This window comes from Polyodon spathula, chromosome 24 (genome assembly GCF_017654505.1).
Source record: "Polyodon spathula isolate WHYD16114869_AA chromosome 24, ASM1765450v1, whole genome shotgun sequence".
Taxonomy (NCBI): Eukaryota; Metazoa; Chordata; class Actinopteri; order Acipenseriformes; family Polyodontidae; genus Polyodon; species Polyodon spathula.
Window position 1 is genome coordinate 14,621,435 of NC_054557.1, and position 17,767 is coordinate 14,639,201.

General features: G+C 38.9%; 1 protein-coding gene across 1 annotated transcript in view; it reads left to right on the forward strand.

The window, feature by feature from the left end:
* Positions 1-6,039, forward strand: part of LOC121299180 (dual specificity mitogen-activated protein kinase kinase 5-like) — a 69,748-nt gene extending 63,709 nt beyond the window's left edge. The window contains exon 22 of the mRNA XM_041226789.1: positions 5,109-6,039. Coding sequence (XP_041082723.1) covers positions 5,109-5,213 — 105 coding nt within the window. The 3' untranslated portion in view covers positions 5,214-6,039. The remainder of the gene's footprint in view (positions 1-5,108) is intronic.
* The last annotated feature ends 11,728 nt before the right edge of the window (positions 6,040-17,767 follow it).

Consider the following 17,767-nt stretch of genomic DNA (forward strand, 5'->3'; position numbering starts at 1 on the left):
AGGTAAGCGTGAATTAGATTTTGACCTAATATTTTTTTTTCCTTCATTAGTTCCTCCAGCTCATACTTAATATTACTAAAAGGTAATGGAATTCATTTTTGTTTGGGAGGTACGCTGAAGAAAGCGGAGGTTTTGAAGAGCTGCGTGGGTTGGCATTTTGAATGTGTTAAACTGCAGTCTTTTCTTCTCCTCAGGAAGGCAGTAGATGGCTAATCGCACTGCTTTCTGCTTCTCCATTGAACACCATCATGGTCAGGAGTAAGAATCTTGACCATCACTGCATAGAGGTGTGCATAGACACTGGAGTGGGATTGCATCTCCATGAGCACTCTTCAAATGACTTTCATTTCCAATCAGAAAAAAAACCAAAAAACTTTGTCTGTGGCCCTGGCCAGATTGTTTTGAATCACCTGGTTTAAAATAAGACTCCAATTGCATAGCAGTTTTATCCATTACGGAGTTTAATAAGACACACCTGAGCTTGTTACTTAAACACTGTGGCTAATCAAGCTGCTAGTAAAACCTGGAATGAGTGAGACTGCTATGCAAAAGGAGTCTTATTCCCATCCATGAATCGGGAGAGCTTCAGTGTTGATTGGTTTGTGGGTCGCTATAGTATTATTCTATTTTAGGCAATGGCTGAATTTGAAATATAAATGGAATTGTCTGATTAGTTGTTCTGTCCATTCACTGAAGAAACTAATTATCCAGTAACAGACTCTACATCTTTTAAAAGACATTCTGGCATCTTCGTTTACCACAACGTTCTGTCTATATTTAACTGCAGAACGTTGAGACTGAACAGGGCAGTGTGCTGTACAATCTGTGTGTTTCTATAGGCCAAAATCTGTTCTTTGTAATTGCTGGTTGTTCTCATAATGGCTGCGTCCAGTCTTGTGTTGAGAGCAGTGGAGTATTTCAGTTTACAGATGTTCATCTCGAGGTAGGAATATTAACCTGTCAATATTAATGCAAACCATTGCAATACCGTTTCAGCGCAGGGAGCATTTACAGTAATGTGCATCATCCTTCAATGCGCGTGCTAAGGAGAGGTGCTGTCTTACTGGAATATAACATTTTCAATTGCCTCTGGCAGAGAAATATACTGATGTAGATATGCACACCAATGCAAAATCAAAGACTGTTTGAGAAGTGGCTGAAATTCAGCAAGTCAGTTCAGTGCTAAGGAACAGTTTTACAAGAGATTTCGTTTGTGTTCTGTCCTTTGGAGAAGAACCTTTATTGTGCTTAGGGTTAGGGTTGAGCCAGGGACAGTTTAAGGTTGATATTAAAGTAATTAGTCTCATCCTTTCACTTGCTCACCAGAAGAAGCTCGAGGTTGGAAGTGATTGATGCGATTTGTGCCCCTGTGAACACCTGTGTATATTTGCACCCAGTGCAGGGTTAGAGATCTCCTTCCAGTATATTAGAGTAATTAACCTGAGCCTGTCAGGCTTGATCACCTTGTCATTTGAGGGTCCACAGGATTAATGTGGATTCTCCCCTCCCATTCTCCACCAGTCTTCTGTATATAGAATGATATTGAATAACTTAAGGTTCTAAGTTCTTGTGCTGTTTACCGAATGTGTGAGCCACTTATATATTTTGACTATTATTATTATGGAATGTGCAACGTAATGGAACACAGACATCTTTTACTGTCCTCGAGGAAACGTTCAGATCGTGATGGGCAGGTCTTGCTTTGAGCCTTCCGCTTTATAAACTGGGTGCCCAGTCACAAGCTAGGGTTCAATTTGAACTCTGCTCTCAAGGGCCAGAGATGAGGGCCCTCCGAGCTTTGCAAAGCCACTGCACAACTCCGTTATGAGCTCTGTCATTTATATGTCATGACTGCAGGGGTATTGATTTCTGTTGCATGGTCAGGCATGCAAAAGCATTTATTTTGTATTATTATTATTATTATTATTATTATTATTATTATTATTATTGTTATTATTTTTTTTTTTTTTTTTTTTTTAAGAAAATAATGTGATCCTATGTTATTTTGAAAACAATAAAACGTTTTAACACCGCAGACCTTGAATTTGGTCTTTGAAAACAACTCCACACAACAAAGTTATTTTTGCTGAAATAGTTAAGCTTGGTGCATTCAATGAAAAACGTTTAAGAGAATGAAACGAGTTTGTTTGTAACCCTAATAGGCCCTCTCCCCTATCCCCAGGAGGGGACACGACGGGGCGAACCCTGGTCCCCTGTCATCCCTCTTTCCCCCATCCCCTCTCCCCTTTCCCCATCCCCTCTCCCCTGAGAGAAGCCACAGAGGGTCCCCATCCCCTCTTCCCCCTATCCTCTTCCCCTCTCCCCTCTCCCCTATGGATAGGGACAGTGAGAAATCCCCTTCCCTCTCCCCCTCCCCTCTTTCCCTCATCCCCCTCCCCTATCCCATCCCCTCCCTCTCATCTCCCCAGAGGGGTCCCCTATCTCTTTCCCCCCATCCTCTTTCCCCATTCCCTCCCCCATATCCCCATCCCCTCTCCTCTTTTCCGCATCCCCTCTCCCATCTCCCCATCCCCTCTCCCAGGGTCTCCCATATCCCCCCCCCCCTTTCCCCTCTCCTCTTTCCCCATCCCCTCTCCCCTATCCTAATCCCCTCTCCTTTTTCCCCATCCCCTCTCCCATATCCCCATCCCCTCTCCTCTTTCCCCATCCCCTCTCCCCACAGTCTGTGTTTATTTTACACGTTTCTTTGGAGCCGGTATGTTGTCGGGGAGCTCATCTGTCCTGATGAAGCCCTGACCAGTGAGCCTGCGATGCCCCCAGCCCTGCTGTGCCATTAACGATAGGTTAATGTACAGTATAATGTCTCAGGACTCGAGGTTCATTACACTTCTGAGAGCAGGGGCTCTCCACACAGCACCAGAAGCCTCCATGTATTATACCATGCAGTAAAATCACCCCTTTCATACCACACACAAAGAAACTGTGTTCTGAGCACTTTCATTCACTCATTCTCACTGCCTTTCTTTATTGTTAGTTTTGTTTTTTAAATTAAGTTTGGTTTATTTTCAGTAAGTTGTTTCTGTAAAGAAGTACAATAAGGGTCTGGGTGTGATTTGGATATGGGTGGGCCTAAATAGATGTGTAGGTGTACAGAAATAAAAAGGTCTCAATCTTTCAAGTGTGTGTAATTTTGCGTGCTATAACTGAAAGGGTTCAGTGCGGTACTGTCCCAGCACACAAGCTTTAATCATAGAGAGGCTAAACTCACTGCAGACCAGGGTTTGTCTTTTTTTTTTTTTTTAATTGTTAACCTTCCTTTAGAAAAGAGAAATATTTGATTTTTGGTTGTTTTGCTCTTGGTGTCACACGTTTTCTTAGTTTTTTTTTTTTTATTCAGTCGAGCCTTATTAAAAAACGCAATCAGCTTTAAACAGGTTTAAGAAGGTCCCCTTTATCAGGAAAACAAGGAGTGACAAGTTCATTTAGAAAGCCTGGTTTGTCATTGTTTATCTCATTTTCAGAGTTGACACGCAGAATTAGACTAGCTGACACTCACTCTGCGCCTGTCTCGCCGGTTCAGGCCCCGGCCCTGTGCGGTGCCCTTTGGCAGGACAAAGTACTGTAGCGCGCGCCAGAAAAGAAAAACAAGGGTTACAGTATTACTGTTGTGAATTTTCATGCTTGTTTGTCCATTGTAAAATAACTTGTAAGCGTGTTTGCTCTTTGTTATAATAAATAGCAATTGGTGTATTAGCTCCTGCCTGTAATTAGTTCAAAACAGGATTACTCAAATCCTTCAGGTTTTTTTTTCTGTTTAGTTTTTATAGGATTCTGGATAGCTAGTTCAGTTATATCCCTGGTTTTCCTGAATTGGTAAAAAAAAAAAAAAAAAAAACCTGAAGGATTGACTCCAGGTACTGAAGCGGTTATTTTGTAATTGTTTTTATTGATTTGTTTTCTTTAGGTCAAGCAGTTTATAGATAGCAAAAACACAGGTAGCGTGATGTGGTTTTTTTTTTTGGTTTTTTTTTTTTTTTTTATTTTTTTTTTTTTTTAATCTTTTGGCTGGAAAACAAAAAATATATATTATTGTAAAGAATAATTCTGAAAGTAAAATATGATCCATAACCTTTGACAAAATATGCAAAAACTGACTGAAACGTGTGTCATATACTTTTAATAAATAACAAGAAATAGTCATGGTAAATACTTGGAAATTATACAGTTTGCATAATGCTGTCATGCTATTGTTTCATTAGAGCTGCTGTACTATAGTCTTGTTTCCACAGCCACAAGCTGTTATATTGAGCAGAAAATCTGAGTAAAAAAAACAGTTACTGTGTGCTGCTCATGCATGCAAGGAAAGGGCCTGTTTGTGCAACAGTAAAAGCATGGCAGCTTCCTTGTCAGGTCACAGCCAGGGTCCGGTCGCGGGCAGGAGACTGTTCAAGCTTGCATGGCAGCTTCCTTGTCGGGTCACAGCCAGGGTCCGGTCACTGGCAGGACTGTTCAAGCTTGCATGGCAGCTTCCTTATCGGGTCACAGCCAGGGTCCGGTCGCTGGCAGGACTGTTCAAGCTTGCAGAAACACATTTTAGGCTCCTGTTCGTTTCATTTTCTTCAACATTAGCTTGGAAAACAAAGCAAATTAATAATAGAATATTTAAGTACAGCAGGTTGTTGTGTGTTTTTGAAAGCATTGCTCCAGGCTACAGTTACCACTAGTGCTGTTACTGAACGGTGTTGTTTTTTTATTTATTTTTTAACCTATTGTCTTATACAGTATGTATTGCACTTCACAGTAATTGTATGATCACATCCAGATGGTGTGTTTGAAGGATGGTGAAAATGACAAATTGTGTCTTTGTCAAGAATGAGAATCTGAAACTCCATATTAAGGAGGCCTACCTATTTTGTTGGGGTTGTGTTCCTGAAACATCTAGATTGTTGATGATTATATTCTTTATGACAATGAACCTGGGATATGGAGAGGGGTCATTCGGTAATTGTTGAGGGATCAAACTTGCCCTCCCCTCCCCCCATTTCAGAGTTTGTTGCCCCCCTTCCCCTCCCCTCCCCTCCCTTCCCCTTCCCAGATGTCTGATCACTGTTCTGAAGGTTTTGAATGTTTGCTTCTTCTTTTCCCAGGGCCACTCATTCATCCTGCTGTACAACGACGGGAATGCAGAAGTGGTGTCTATGTGGGTGTGCAGGATGCTGGAGGAGCGGCGGTCCCAGCAGGGCCTCCAGTGAGAGGCACGAGGGCTGGCACAGCAAATTGCACCGTGCTAGCCAGCTTGAGGTGCCAGTTCATTCATTCAGCGCCTTTCAGGACAAGCATCCCGCACCACCGTTACAATTGTATAGACAGTGACCACAGTCAGTCAGGAAATGGGACTGCATTCTGCATCCGTGTACTGCCAGCTCTGGTACCTCAGTTTTCTTTTGAGTTCTTGTTTGAAGTCTTCTCTCTGCTCAGTGTAGGAGGTTGCACTGCAGGCAGTTCTGTTTATCACTCTAACTGCTCCACAATGTTATTTTGCTCAGTGTGCTGTATGTTCCTGGAGATGCCAGAATCTGGTGTTTTTTAATGTAAATCAGCACCAGTGACAGCTTGTCCGGGAGCCGAAGACAATCTGAGGCAAAGGCGGCAGAGTGCCGATTCAAAGAGCCTCACCTCCAGCTCACTTTTTTTCTTCTACAGCTTGGTGTTACCAGTGCTCTGTACTGACAGGAGAAGACATGCTATTGGTGTGAAATGCACTCGCTGCAGTCGATTGGAAGACATTGTTGAATGAATATCATTCATATAACTATAGCAATCCAAAAGCAGGCTCAAAACATGTTCTGTAAATCTGAAAACATTAAGATATATTGTTTTAATGTTAGCCCCACCCCCCACGCACCTTGTTTTGTTTTTGTGTTGGTAAATGATCTCAGTTTTGGAAACTGTGTTTTAATCAAAATTAAGGTTGAATGAAGTATGGTCCTCTCCTACTTTGATGTGCACCAATAGATTACACTATGTAACACAATTTTTGTTCCTGGGTAGTAAGTGTTATTTCCTAATTGCTTATGCCTCAAAAGTATAGAAAATGGCTATTATTCCCCACAAACTTTGCTTTTGTGACCAGGACAGTGATATTTCAAAATATCACTATTTCCAAAGGGAAAACGGGCAAATGTGTGTAAATACAGTATAATCATAAATATCAAAAAACTACTCTTCTAAATCTTTTGTAGTCATTTTTGTATTACTTTAGTATAAATACATGTTAATTTGGATTCATATGTTGTTTTTTTCTGACTTTATGTGAACGAAAAGACACACATTTGCCCGTTTTCCCATTGGAAATAGTGATATTTTGAAATATCACTGTCCTGGTCACAAAAGCAAAGTTTGTGGGGAATAGTAGCCATGTTCTATACTTTTGAGGCATAAGCAGTTAGGAAATAACACTTACTACCCAGGAACAAAAAAAAATAATTTGTTACACAGTGTTATTATACTGGGTAACTTAAATTGGAAGCCTTATATCTGCCTTAATATTACAGTACACGACCATTTCAAAGAAAATGTAACATGCAGGAAGCCACAACTGCATAGTGCAAGAGAAGCTACTGTACCACATGGGTTCATCTTTCAATCATAATCCTACAGCAGGTGAGGTCATTCATGCAGACCTTCAATAAGGATTAGCCTTTTCTTGTACCGAAAGCCCACTTTTAATTGTGTAGCATCTTCAGCAGCCCCCATCAGGGTTCTGTCTTTGTGTCAGTAGACACATGTATGAAAAATATATCTGTAGCTTTGACTGTAAGTAGCATTACAGCATATACTTGAAAGTGTGCAGTGATATATATTTAAAAAAATTAAAAAGTGTGTGATTTTAATTTAGCAGAAACAGTGACTCGAGTGACTTGCCCTGCTATCCTGTGCTTTACCATGTTTTCACTGTGCTTCACGTTGATTTTACTATGGGATACTGTATTGAACTTGTATAAAAGAAACCTCTCTTTTTCAGCCACGTTTAGCTCTACCACTAACGTTTTCCAGCCCTTTACTTGGCATTAATCATGGTTTGAAGTGTAAAGACTGCAAGCGAGAAGCTTACAGTCTGAACTTTGTCTTAATTGCTCCTGTGTCACAGCCACTTGCCAGATAGCAGTACTAGAAATAAATCAGCCAGTTTTCTACCTTAAGGTCCTGGTCTCACGTGAGACAGACATCAGGGTTTTCAGGGCGGGTATTTCCCCCCATGCCTCTGTAATGTTTAACCTGTTCTAGGTTAAATCTTACAGATACAGATTTGAGTGAGAGACTTCATTTCAATAGTGGTGTAGCATAAAGCAGAGCGGGAGTGTGGCTTCGGGTTGAATTAAACTGAGTGAAACAAGATGCAGATCTCAGTGGGGTTCCTGGTCCTGGTAGAAACTATGAAAGAAATGGAGATGCATGAAGTAATTGCATGTGCAATTCCATCCAGCATGAGCTGTCCAGAGTGGTTCTCTCATTGTGCTCTGCTGTGCTGTTCAATGAATGGGCTGTATGTGCATTTCTATTGTTTTTAAACATTATAAAATGCATCGTACCAAGTACGAAGCCATGCGGATTCTTCCATGTGTAATAGGTTCATCTGAAAAAGGCTTTTTGAAAAAAAAAAAAAAAAAAAAAACAATAATAATTACCGATCCACAAACATCCCTGTACAGTGCATGTGAAAACATCAACTAGAAAACGTGCTTCAGTCTCAATACACATATTGACAGCCTAGAAGACATCCACAGTCTCCTCCAGGACAATAAGAATATGACACCTGACACCTATGACAAGAACATGACACCTGGCCCTGTAGGACAATAAAGAAATGTGATTTATAATCACATGACTGTTCATTTTACTGTAAGATAAAAAAAAACACATTTTGAAAAGTAGATATGAATCTCTTTATCAATCGCTTTCAACCACACCTTGGCCTGAAACCTCAGATCTACAGAATCACATGATGTTGGTCTGTATGTTAGTGTGAACCGGGACTGGACTGGACTGATCTGGAGAATTGGAATGGCTGGGCAAGGTTGATATTGCATCAAAAAAGAATCTGCCTTCAGAGGTCCGACAATGCGCTTTCAAGCAAATGAAATCTATTTACTGTGAAGTATAAACAAAATGTCACTGACCTTACTGCTTTCCTTTAGCCTGTGTGCCTGTGCGTGTGTGTAATATATATATATATATATATATATATATCTATATATATATATATATATACTAATATTATAAACGGACCAACGAATAATAAAGTTGCCTGTTAATGTACCTTATTTCACTCGGGTTGTTAATGTCTACCAGACGATGCTCTGCTTGATCGATAAACCCGTGTCTATTGATCCCCTGGTTTTCATTTTGCAAGCCCACTTACCAACAAACAACGCCACCAATTGATAGAAATTAGGCAGATTTAGTGACCGAGAGTAACAGATTGGGTTACACTGTACAACAAAATAATTAGTGGAAGTCTCTGACACGACTGCTGCTTCTGTGGGGTTAATGTATGCAGAGCACCGGACAGAAACCTTTCCAATATGTGCGTCTTGACTTGAAGTCATAAATACAGGATATCATAGTTATTTACAATATTACAATATTTGTTTTCATTAACGCATCATGATACTTAATGCAGAAGGTCTGTTTTATACGTGCCTTTGCAGTAGTCTATTACCAATGTAGTCCTAAACTAGATAGATAGATAGATAGATAGACAGACACTAAGGGTATGAATATTATTTATATAGTGCGCATGCAGTCCCATAAACGTATCAGTTACATCCACATGTTCTTTACTATTAAAATTGCACTAAGTAATCCAGTGTGTATTGTAGGCATTTAAATATGTTTCTGAGAGCTAGAGCGAGTTGCTCATCTGCCTGCCGAACTATTAAACCGTCATGATTTGTGAAAACGGCACTCACCGCACAAAGCAACCGGCCTGGTCGCTTTAGGGTGCTGTCTGTCGTTATTCTTAATCCCGCACATGTGTGTGGAACAGAGCTAAACATTCTAACCACAGCTAGACAACATGAGTCTGCTTAGATCTGGGATCATCTACTGTGTAAACTGAGCCTCAACATGCATTTGGGGTTAGCAATCAATTACACAGGAATGTATAGATATTTCCATTTGAATAACTGCGGAATGTGACGTGAATGATCTTAATATATATATATATATATATATATATATATATATATATATATATATATATATATATACTATATATATATATATATATCTATATATAATATAGCGACTTTATATTGCCTCAATGGTTGCGCTTCATTTTAACACATAATTATTGACCCGGCGCTGGTCTCAGTTTGCACTAAGATGCATCTAAGATTTCCACTGCTTTACTTTCCTGTGCAGGCCAGTATCTGCTTGTCTATCTGTCTGAGCCGCTGACCTTTGCCAGGCTTTCTAACTTGATTAGTGCATCAGGTCATTTAAAGTGTGCCAGGCCTGTAAACCGCCATCACCAGCCTTCTTTTATCAATGTCCACTAATTAAAATGTCACCGTTTCATTTGCAGGCCACACTGATGCTCTCGTAGCAATCTTTTCCTAATAAAGAGTCTAATCGAACTGCTGTTCTCATCCGGAGAATGGCTGCACAGGAACATCTAAATGCACCGAGCCGGCGTGGATCAATAGCAAAGGAGAGGATTGATCTCGCTCTCAAATGAAATTTATTGGGGTCATGCTTTTATATGGTGCTGATACAACTGTTAAATGGAGAACATTCGTTTTCAATTGGGGCGTTTATTAAACTTCCACCGAATTAGACTGCTGTGATTTATGTGGCAATCTCGCACGAGCCCTGCAGGGGAACACTGCGGGGTTTGATTTTTTTTTTTTTTTTTTATGACACAGCTCTGTAGGTTTTAATCTAAATGTTATTCGCCAGCCTGCTTCAAAAGTAAACTGTGCCGGGTATTTTCTAGCTGTGGGGATGTGTATTCAATCCTGTACAGCACACCTCGCTTCAAACGCTGTAAAACCCACAGCGTACCTACAGCATATTTTGTTATACGAAAAATAATAATAATAATAATAATAATAATAATAATAATAATAATAATAATAATAATAATACAATAAAAATAATTTCGGTTAGCGTTAATGATTATATTAAAGACAATATCAGTATTGATGGTTACAATCAAAAGGCTGACTCTGTCTAGGCTACATTTTGATATACGTGCTTCTTGTTGGTTATATTTCGCATCAGATTGGTTATTTATTTATTTAGACATTTGCAGGACAGGCAGATTCTGCCGCATCTTTCAGAGCGCCTTGCCTCAAGTCCTTTAATAACCAGGGATCTCACTTCAGCCGTGAACCTGGTCATCTGAACTGCTGCACGGAAGACACGTTGCGTCCTTTACCCCCTCGAGCTATTAAACTGTCGTGTGTATCGCGCGATAATATAGAATAATTAAGAAGAAACACGAGGTCGTGAGCGCCTCCCTGTTAGATTGGCACACTTAACCCAAGAGCGCACTTATCTGCGGAATTTAATTTCTACTAAAAACAACAATTTACACGTCCGTCAAAAAGAAAGAAAAAAACAATCTAAAAACGCGCGCACATAGCCCGATTGCACGCTTTTAAACAGGATGTTAAACAATATAATTGAAACGCAGCAGACATGTCATTATCACATGTAAGCTGTTTTAATTGTGTATTTGATTGCAACCACTGGAATGAATGCATTCCATTTTATTTTTGCATTAACAGCTCATAATGCAATCTTCAACAGGTGTGAGGTAGAATGTGATTAAAGGGAACAAATAATTCCAGTTTGAATCGATACATTGTAATCAGAAATGTACTCATATTGGTTTTAAATGTAGGCCGCTACTAGACTATAAAAATGGGCAACTACATCGGCCTAGCCTACCCTAATTATTACATTTCTATACATATATAATATGCATTGAATAAGTACATAACACAGTTAATGTGTACTGACAGTGTCCTACAGGGGGCAGTGGCGGCGAGCCCTAGTCCTGTGATAGCGCACACTGCAGTAGGACCTGAAAGCCTGTCTGCTCGTTATTTCAATATTATATAGCAGTGTTTTTTTTTTTTTTTTTTTTAAAGTGCACAGCGTTACTTGCCAGTCTGAATCCGTGTTTCGGTTTTCTCTGTTCCACTGTATACGCCGTACCTGTCCTCTCTCTCTGTCGTGCCGGCAGCTTTGACAGGTCGGGGTTTGCAGACAGCACGGAGGAGCCTGGTATTTTGGTTCTGTTCATAGCCTTTTTACTTATTTATTTATTTTTCTCTCTGTTTCTTTTTCAACTGAAATTGATCGCGCTCAGATTTCTAAAATTCACGTTAGATTGGTAAATACCAGGACTTTGAGTCTGCAGCAATATTTTAACCAAAGATCCACTTGCCTCGGACAACATTTAATATTTCTGTCAAATAACGCGGCTGTGAGGAGTTTTGCGCTATATATATATATAGTCCTTTTAAATAAGTACAGACGTCAGCTGTTTAGTAATTGATAGGCTGGGCTGCTTAGCGGTTGTGCGGCAGGTGGAGAGGAGATGTTGCACTTTACTGCACAAGGCCTACCGGGGCCCTACAAACAGATACAAAATACAATTAATATCTAAAGGAGAGAAACAAATTAGCACGTTGCTGTAGCACTTTACAGAGCCGCGCGTTTCTTAATCATAGGCTGTTAATTAAAACTTAATTGTAGTAATAAAAACACGGCTAAAGGAGCAGACATGTCTTAATTGCGTTCGAGTTGTAAACTGAAGTGTGAAGTCGAGGGTGTCAGTCAGTCAGTCAGTGTGTGGGTGTGTGTGTGTGTGTGTGTGGGTGTGGGTGTGTGTGTGGGTGTGGGTGTGTGTGTGTGTGTGTGTGTGTGTGTGTGTGTGTGGGTGTGTGTGTGGGTGTGGGTGTGTGTGTGTGGGTGTGGGTGTGCTGAATACCTGCAGGCTAGCGCGCTGATAATAAACCGTGGACACTTTTAAAAAGAAATCGCTGCTTCGGTCTGTGTTTGGAACCTCTTGTTTTAATTTGGAACCCCTAGGTAGGATTCGAATGTGCGAATATATCTGGAACCCAGTATAGAACCTCTGGTCATTCTTCAGCATGGCTCAGGACGGGTTCTGAGGTTCCACGCCGTGTCCCTCAGTGTTAACGGCGGTAGGTGTCGGGAGATGACTGGTATATGAAGGATCCATGTTAGCGGAGCGCACACGCACACACACTCACAAACAGTAAGTGACAGGAATGACTTGCCATGGGTTAAAGGCAGAGACACATCTTCAATCAGCCTTCATATCACTGGCCAGGAATGAATCCGATGTGCTCACACTGACTGCTTTTCAAAAGATCATCTGAGGTCAAGTTTAAACTGCAAACCCTCACTGGAAAAAACAAAATATATGTTTCAATATAATATTTATATACGGGTTCATTAGTCTAACTATATATATATATATATATATATATATATATATATATATATATATATATATATATATATATATACACACACACACACACACACACACATTATGTGTGTATATGTGCATATAGCAGTATATATACATAGTACATATATGTAGTAGGACTAGTTATTTTTATAAATATATTATTCCATCATTATCTGTATATTAATCATATCATTCCAAACATTTGACAGCACTGCTTGCGGGGTTAGCACGCAGAGAGAGAGCCCCTGTGTTTAACCCTGTCCCATGAGTCACCTCTGCTCCCTGCTACTCGGCTTTGACGCTCTTAGAGAGAGGTACCCCACACAACTGTAATTCAAACGTGTTATTTCATTTATAACTCACAAATATACAATTCACATTTCATTCATAGCTGTAAAACACCCATCCTTTTCAACGGGAAGTTTTTTATCAATGACTTCTTCAGAGTTTCATCAATAATTTATCTGCGCGGATAGTCTTAACCATAACAATAGTTATTAGGCTATTGTTGTTATTATTACTAGTTATATGAGTATTAAATGATAATCATCATAATGTTTTAATTACGCTTTGAACTGTACAGGGCTGCGGTGATTGGCTAAAACGTTGACTGCGCTCTGAACCGTCTGTTCCGTCCCCTTAAATTACTCACCTCGCGACTGTGCTTCCATATCAGCACGCGCTGATAAAATAGAAAGGGTTCACAATAGGCAAAGCCCCATTCACTTAAGTAACACTCGCCCTATAGTGACAGATGGGAACCTTAGCCAGCCCTATTCATCGCTGTGCTTCCTCTGTCCCTGCAGCCCTGCTTGCCAGAGCTGCACACGAGAGGTACTCTATTTGCAGTTATTTAAAAGTTACTACCTTTGTTTTGTGATGCGTTTATAGGTACACATATGGTGCACATAAATTCTATAGCCCCTTTCTCCCTAACAGATATTAATAGATTCTAAAGAACAAGCAAAGAAAAACGGTTCTGTAAAGCACAGGCAGATGAACATATGGTTTCGTGCAAATTAAATAGTATAGCATCGTTTGTTGTGTATTCCAAACGAGCTAGGCTAGACTGAACACAGGCAGCTTGCACTTAAAAACATTTTTAATGTTAGGGTCTTTATATGGGAAATTAATTTCAGGATAGACCGAAAACTGAATTGAATTAATTGCCTTGTCGTTTTGTTTTCAAGTCCCTATCCTAAATCTTTGATTGAGATCTTGTTAGTAGGTTAATCTGTGGTCGTGAGCCGCCAACGAAAACGATGAGAAACGCACTTGTCATGAGCTACACTATTCAAGTTTGATTAGAATTCAATTGTAAATAAATGCAAACAATGTATTTGAAATGTTTCATAATCAAGACTACACTTTTTGGTGCCAGCTGTAAATAATCACCATTACGTATTTATATAGACTATGTATGGTTTTTGTGTGATTTTGCATAGAGATAAACAAAACATCAAAATAAAACACAAACATTGTGTGGAACTATACAGGCTGCGTGCAGCACGCCTTCAGCTGACCTGGCCTGTCACTAATTGATCCGATTGAACGTGTGCACTTCTGGAGCTGTGTAAATATGTATCGAGTTTATTGCAACCAAACGGTTGACCTCGTAAAATAAACTCTCTGCCTGCAGTTTACTGTGCATATACGCTTGGAAAGTCGATCTGTTTTTATTTTGTTGTCCTGGCAGTTTTACATGTCATTATACTTCAACATAATAAGCCTCTTAAAACCCTTTAATAAATTGGAACGCTTTTTTAAAAAAATTGTCCCCGTTTTTCAAATACTATTAGTCTTAGATGTACAATCTAAAAAATTACAAAACAGCTATCGTTCATAGTATAATATATTTAGCAATGTATTTAAGACGCTATATATTGTTCACTGTATGCTTTTGTTCGTAATCATATATGTATCCATGTATTACACTAATATCTATCTATCTATCTATCTATCTATCTATCTATCTATATATATATATATATATATATATATATATATATATATATATATATATATATATATATATATATATATATATATATAATCAATTCACATGTATGTTGTTTCTGAAAGGGACTGCAGTGCATTAGAAAAATAAAAAGCAACGATTACGACATGGATTCAAATAATTTAACATGCTTATGAAGTTTACTCGAGCTTTATAAATATTTAAGTACGCATTTGTTTAAACGATTCTGCTTGCATGCAGCGGAGCGGCTTTGATGAGTTGCGTTGAGAGAAACATCTTATTGAAGTCTACCCATGATAGTGGAGGTACCGCAAGAAAAGGATCTGCTAAAAATTGCCGCTGCAAACTCTAATTAAAAGCGGGGGTGGGGGGGGGTTCTGTCACTGATGGTTCTGTCACCGTTACCAGGTGGATCCGAGTCATTCTGGAAACCCTCTCGCTCATCTGCAGCTCCCATGACTGTGGAATAACTGCTAACAATGCAGCCTTCACCCACTGCTCTAAATAATGAAGAAGAAAGGAATAATTACAGGATAACATTGTAACTATTGAAAGGGCGAGGGGCGCAGTCTGATCGTGAAAGCTGAAACGAATTTCTGGATCAGGGTTACGTCCATTCCGCTTTGACTCGATTAATTATGCATCTAGTCCAGCTTCCTGGATGATATTTAAGACGGGTGCATGGTAATTAAGCGGGTCGGATCAACAGCTATGTATACCTATTCATTTAAATAATAATAATAATAATAATAATAATAATAATAATAATAATAATAATAATAATAATACCCCGATAGTTAGCCCATGAACGAGATGAACTAGCTCAAATAACCATGACTGTATCGCATGCCTTATACTAGAAGACATAGTACATAACTTTCACTACTGTTTTAAAAAATAATTCAATTCTAGTTCTTGGAATCCACCATTATGTACAGTTTACAAAAACACACCCCAGATATGCAAATGACTAACAATACTGTACTTTCTTGGCATCGATGGAGTTAATTTATAGTTTCCAAAAAAGGGGCCCGGCTAGTGGATGGGCTTCTGAGAACACGTATCCACAGAGGCTCATCCCAAATCCCAAGCAGGCAATATCGTTTTAATAACAGTGCGTGTTTTATTATGTAACACATGTGTTGGTTGAGGGCAAAAGCTGTTCTAGTTCAATAGAGGACTGCTTAGTGAAAGCGATAGCCCGGGGCACTGTGTGGACGTTATTACCTTCTATTTGATTGGGGTAATTGTTCAAGTTTGGGCAGAGACAGCATGATTAATTACAGTTTAATTAACGTGTCCATTAAGGACAGCTACTGCTTCCGTGTTGTTAAAAGAGACCCTGAAAATTATTGTTATCTATCTATCTATCTATCTATCTATCTATCTATCTATCTAGATAGATATATAGATAGATAGATAGATATATTCTGTTTCTGTGTGTGTTAATAAAAACAATAATATGTTGTCAGTAAAGAGTATTCTAGCAGCTCTATGTTTTTAACTAGATATACTGGGTAAGTGACTGATTATTTTAATGGACAATGCACAGTTGTACTTCTTTTCAGTGTGTATTAGATTCATAACCTCCAGTTTGTTCATAGCCTCTGTATAATTGAAAAAAAAAACATATTTGTATTGCACTGAGTCAATAATACATACATACAGATAGATAGATAGATAGATAGATAGATAGATAGATAGATAGATAGATAGATAGATAGATAGATAGATAATTATATCCTATCTATCTAAGTAGGTATTGCCTTTTGTCTTCCTGTTATAAATGTTGCTATTATATTTTCCCATCTAAACTAAAACGGTTATATATTTATAATAATTACTACACAATATCAGATTCTGCCCCGCTGAAACTTTATTTGAAGCATACAGAATATGATACCGTGTATCTGAGACGCTTGTACCTCAGCTGGATCCCCAGTAGGGCTAAATGATGGCTATTGATCAGTTTATAAATAGTTAATATGGTCAGCATTGCGTTCCACCACTACCCTAAGAGTATTGCACAAATATAGCAGACTGTTTGTACACACAAGCTGCTCCGACTGCTCCAACACTCTGCTTGCTGAGGGCGATAGACTGCGGGGGCTGGGGGGAGAGGGGGGTGAACCCATCGCGGGCTGAGCAGCGAGTGTGCCTCGGGATGATTCTCAATGCAAAGTTTAAAAAGCAATCAGGGGTTCTGTTTTCGTGAGATCTCTGATTATATGCCTGTACAGATCATTAGCCGATCCCTTCACAATGACTCCCATCCAGTCTGATGGCGTCTTTACTTTAAAACATGGATTGATTAGTGTATCCGCGAGCGAGTCTCTTCGGATGGCCCCACAACGTGATAAATAATAAATTCCTTTATTTTTTCTCGCTATCGATTTTCTTTCTTTTTTTTTGTTTTGTTTGTTTTTTTATTTATTTATTTGTTTTTTTTTTAATCGTGTTTGCAGTGGGAAAACTGAATAAATAGTTTGTTAGTTGTGGATTTTTACTTCTCCGTTGATTGATAGCTTCATTCTGAAACATTTTTAATTAAGAAATCCAATAAAGTCGATTTTCACATTTTTTTATTTACTTAACAATCTTCTAATTCAGTGAAAACCAACCCTCCCCCCGCCTTGTTAATAATTAACAAATCATTAAAGAAAATATTAATATTTAATATGAAAGCAAAGCATTTAGAATATACAGTCCTACATATATATAAAAACCGGGACAGACACGAATATAATTCAGATAAATAAAATTCGAAATGCTCATTCCCATAAGTAATAACTGACTGGCTATCCGTTGCTGCGCACTAAATATTACCGTTTTTAGATAAACCAGTTACATATCTTGAGCTGTTTTTTAAACACAAATAAATGCGTACCTTTTCCAACTTCAGATGGATACCGGAGTTGTAGACACGTTATGCATAGATCAAGCTGGACACTGTAAATACTGTTAGCTTCCTACAGCGATACCCTTACACAACCCGGATAGCCCTCGCTATAAAATTAACAACTTCGCTAGACTTGAACGGAATTTATATCCAAAACTCTGTCTGATTAATCATCTGCTATGCTATAATGGTATCCCAACAAAAACAGTTTTATTCAACAGCTTATAGATGTGATCTAGAAAGAGAAGCAACATATTTAATTATACAAAAAACGTCTTCTTCTTCTTCTTCTTCTTCTTCTTCTTCTTCTTCTTCTTCTTCTTCTTCTTCTTCTTCTTCTTCTTCTTCTTCTTCTTTTTTTTTTTTTTTTAAAGACCCAGGCTGAATTTTAATTGACTCGATGACAGTAATG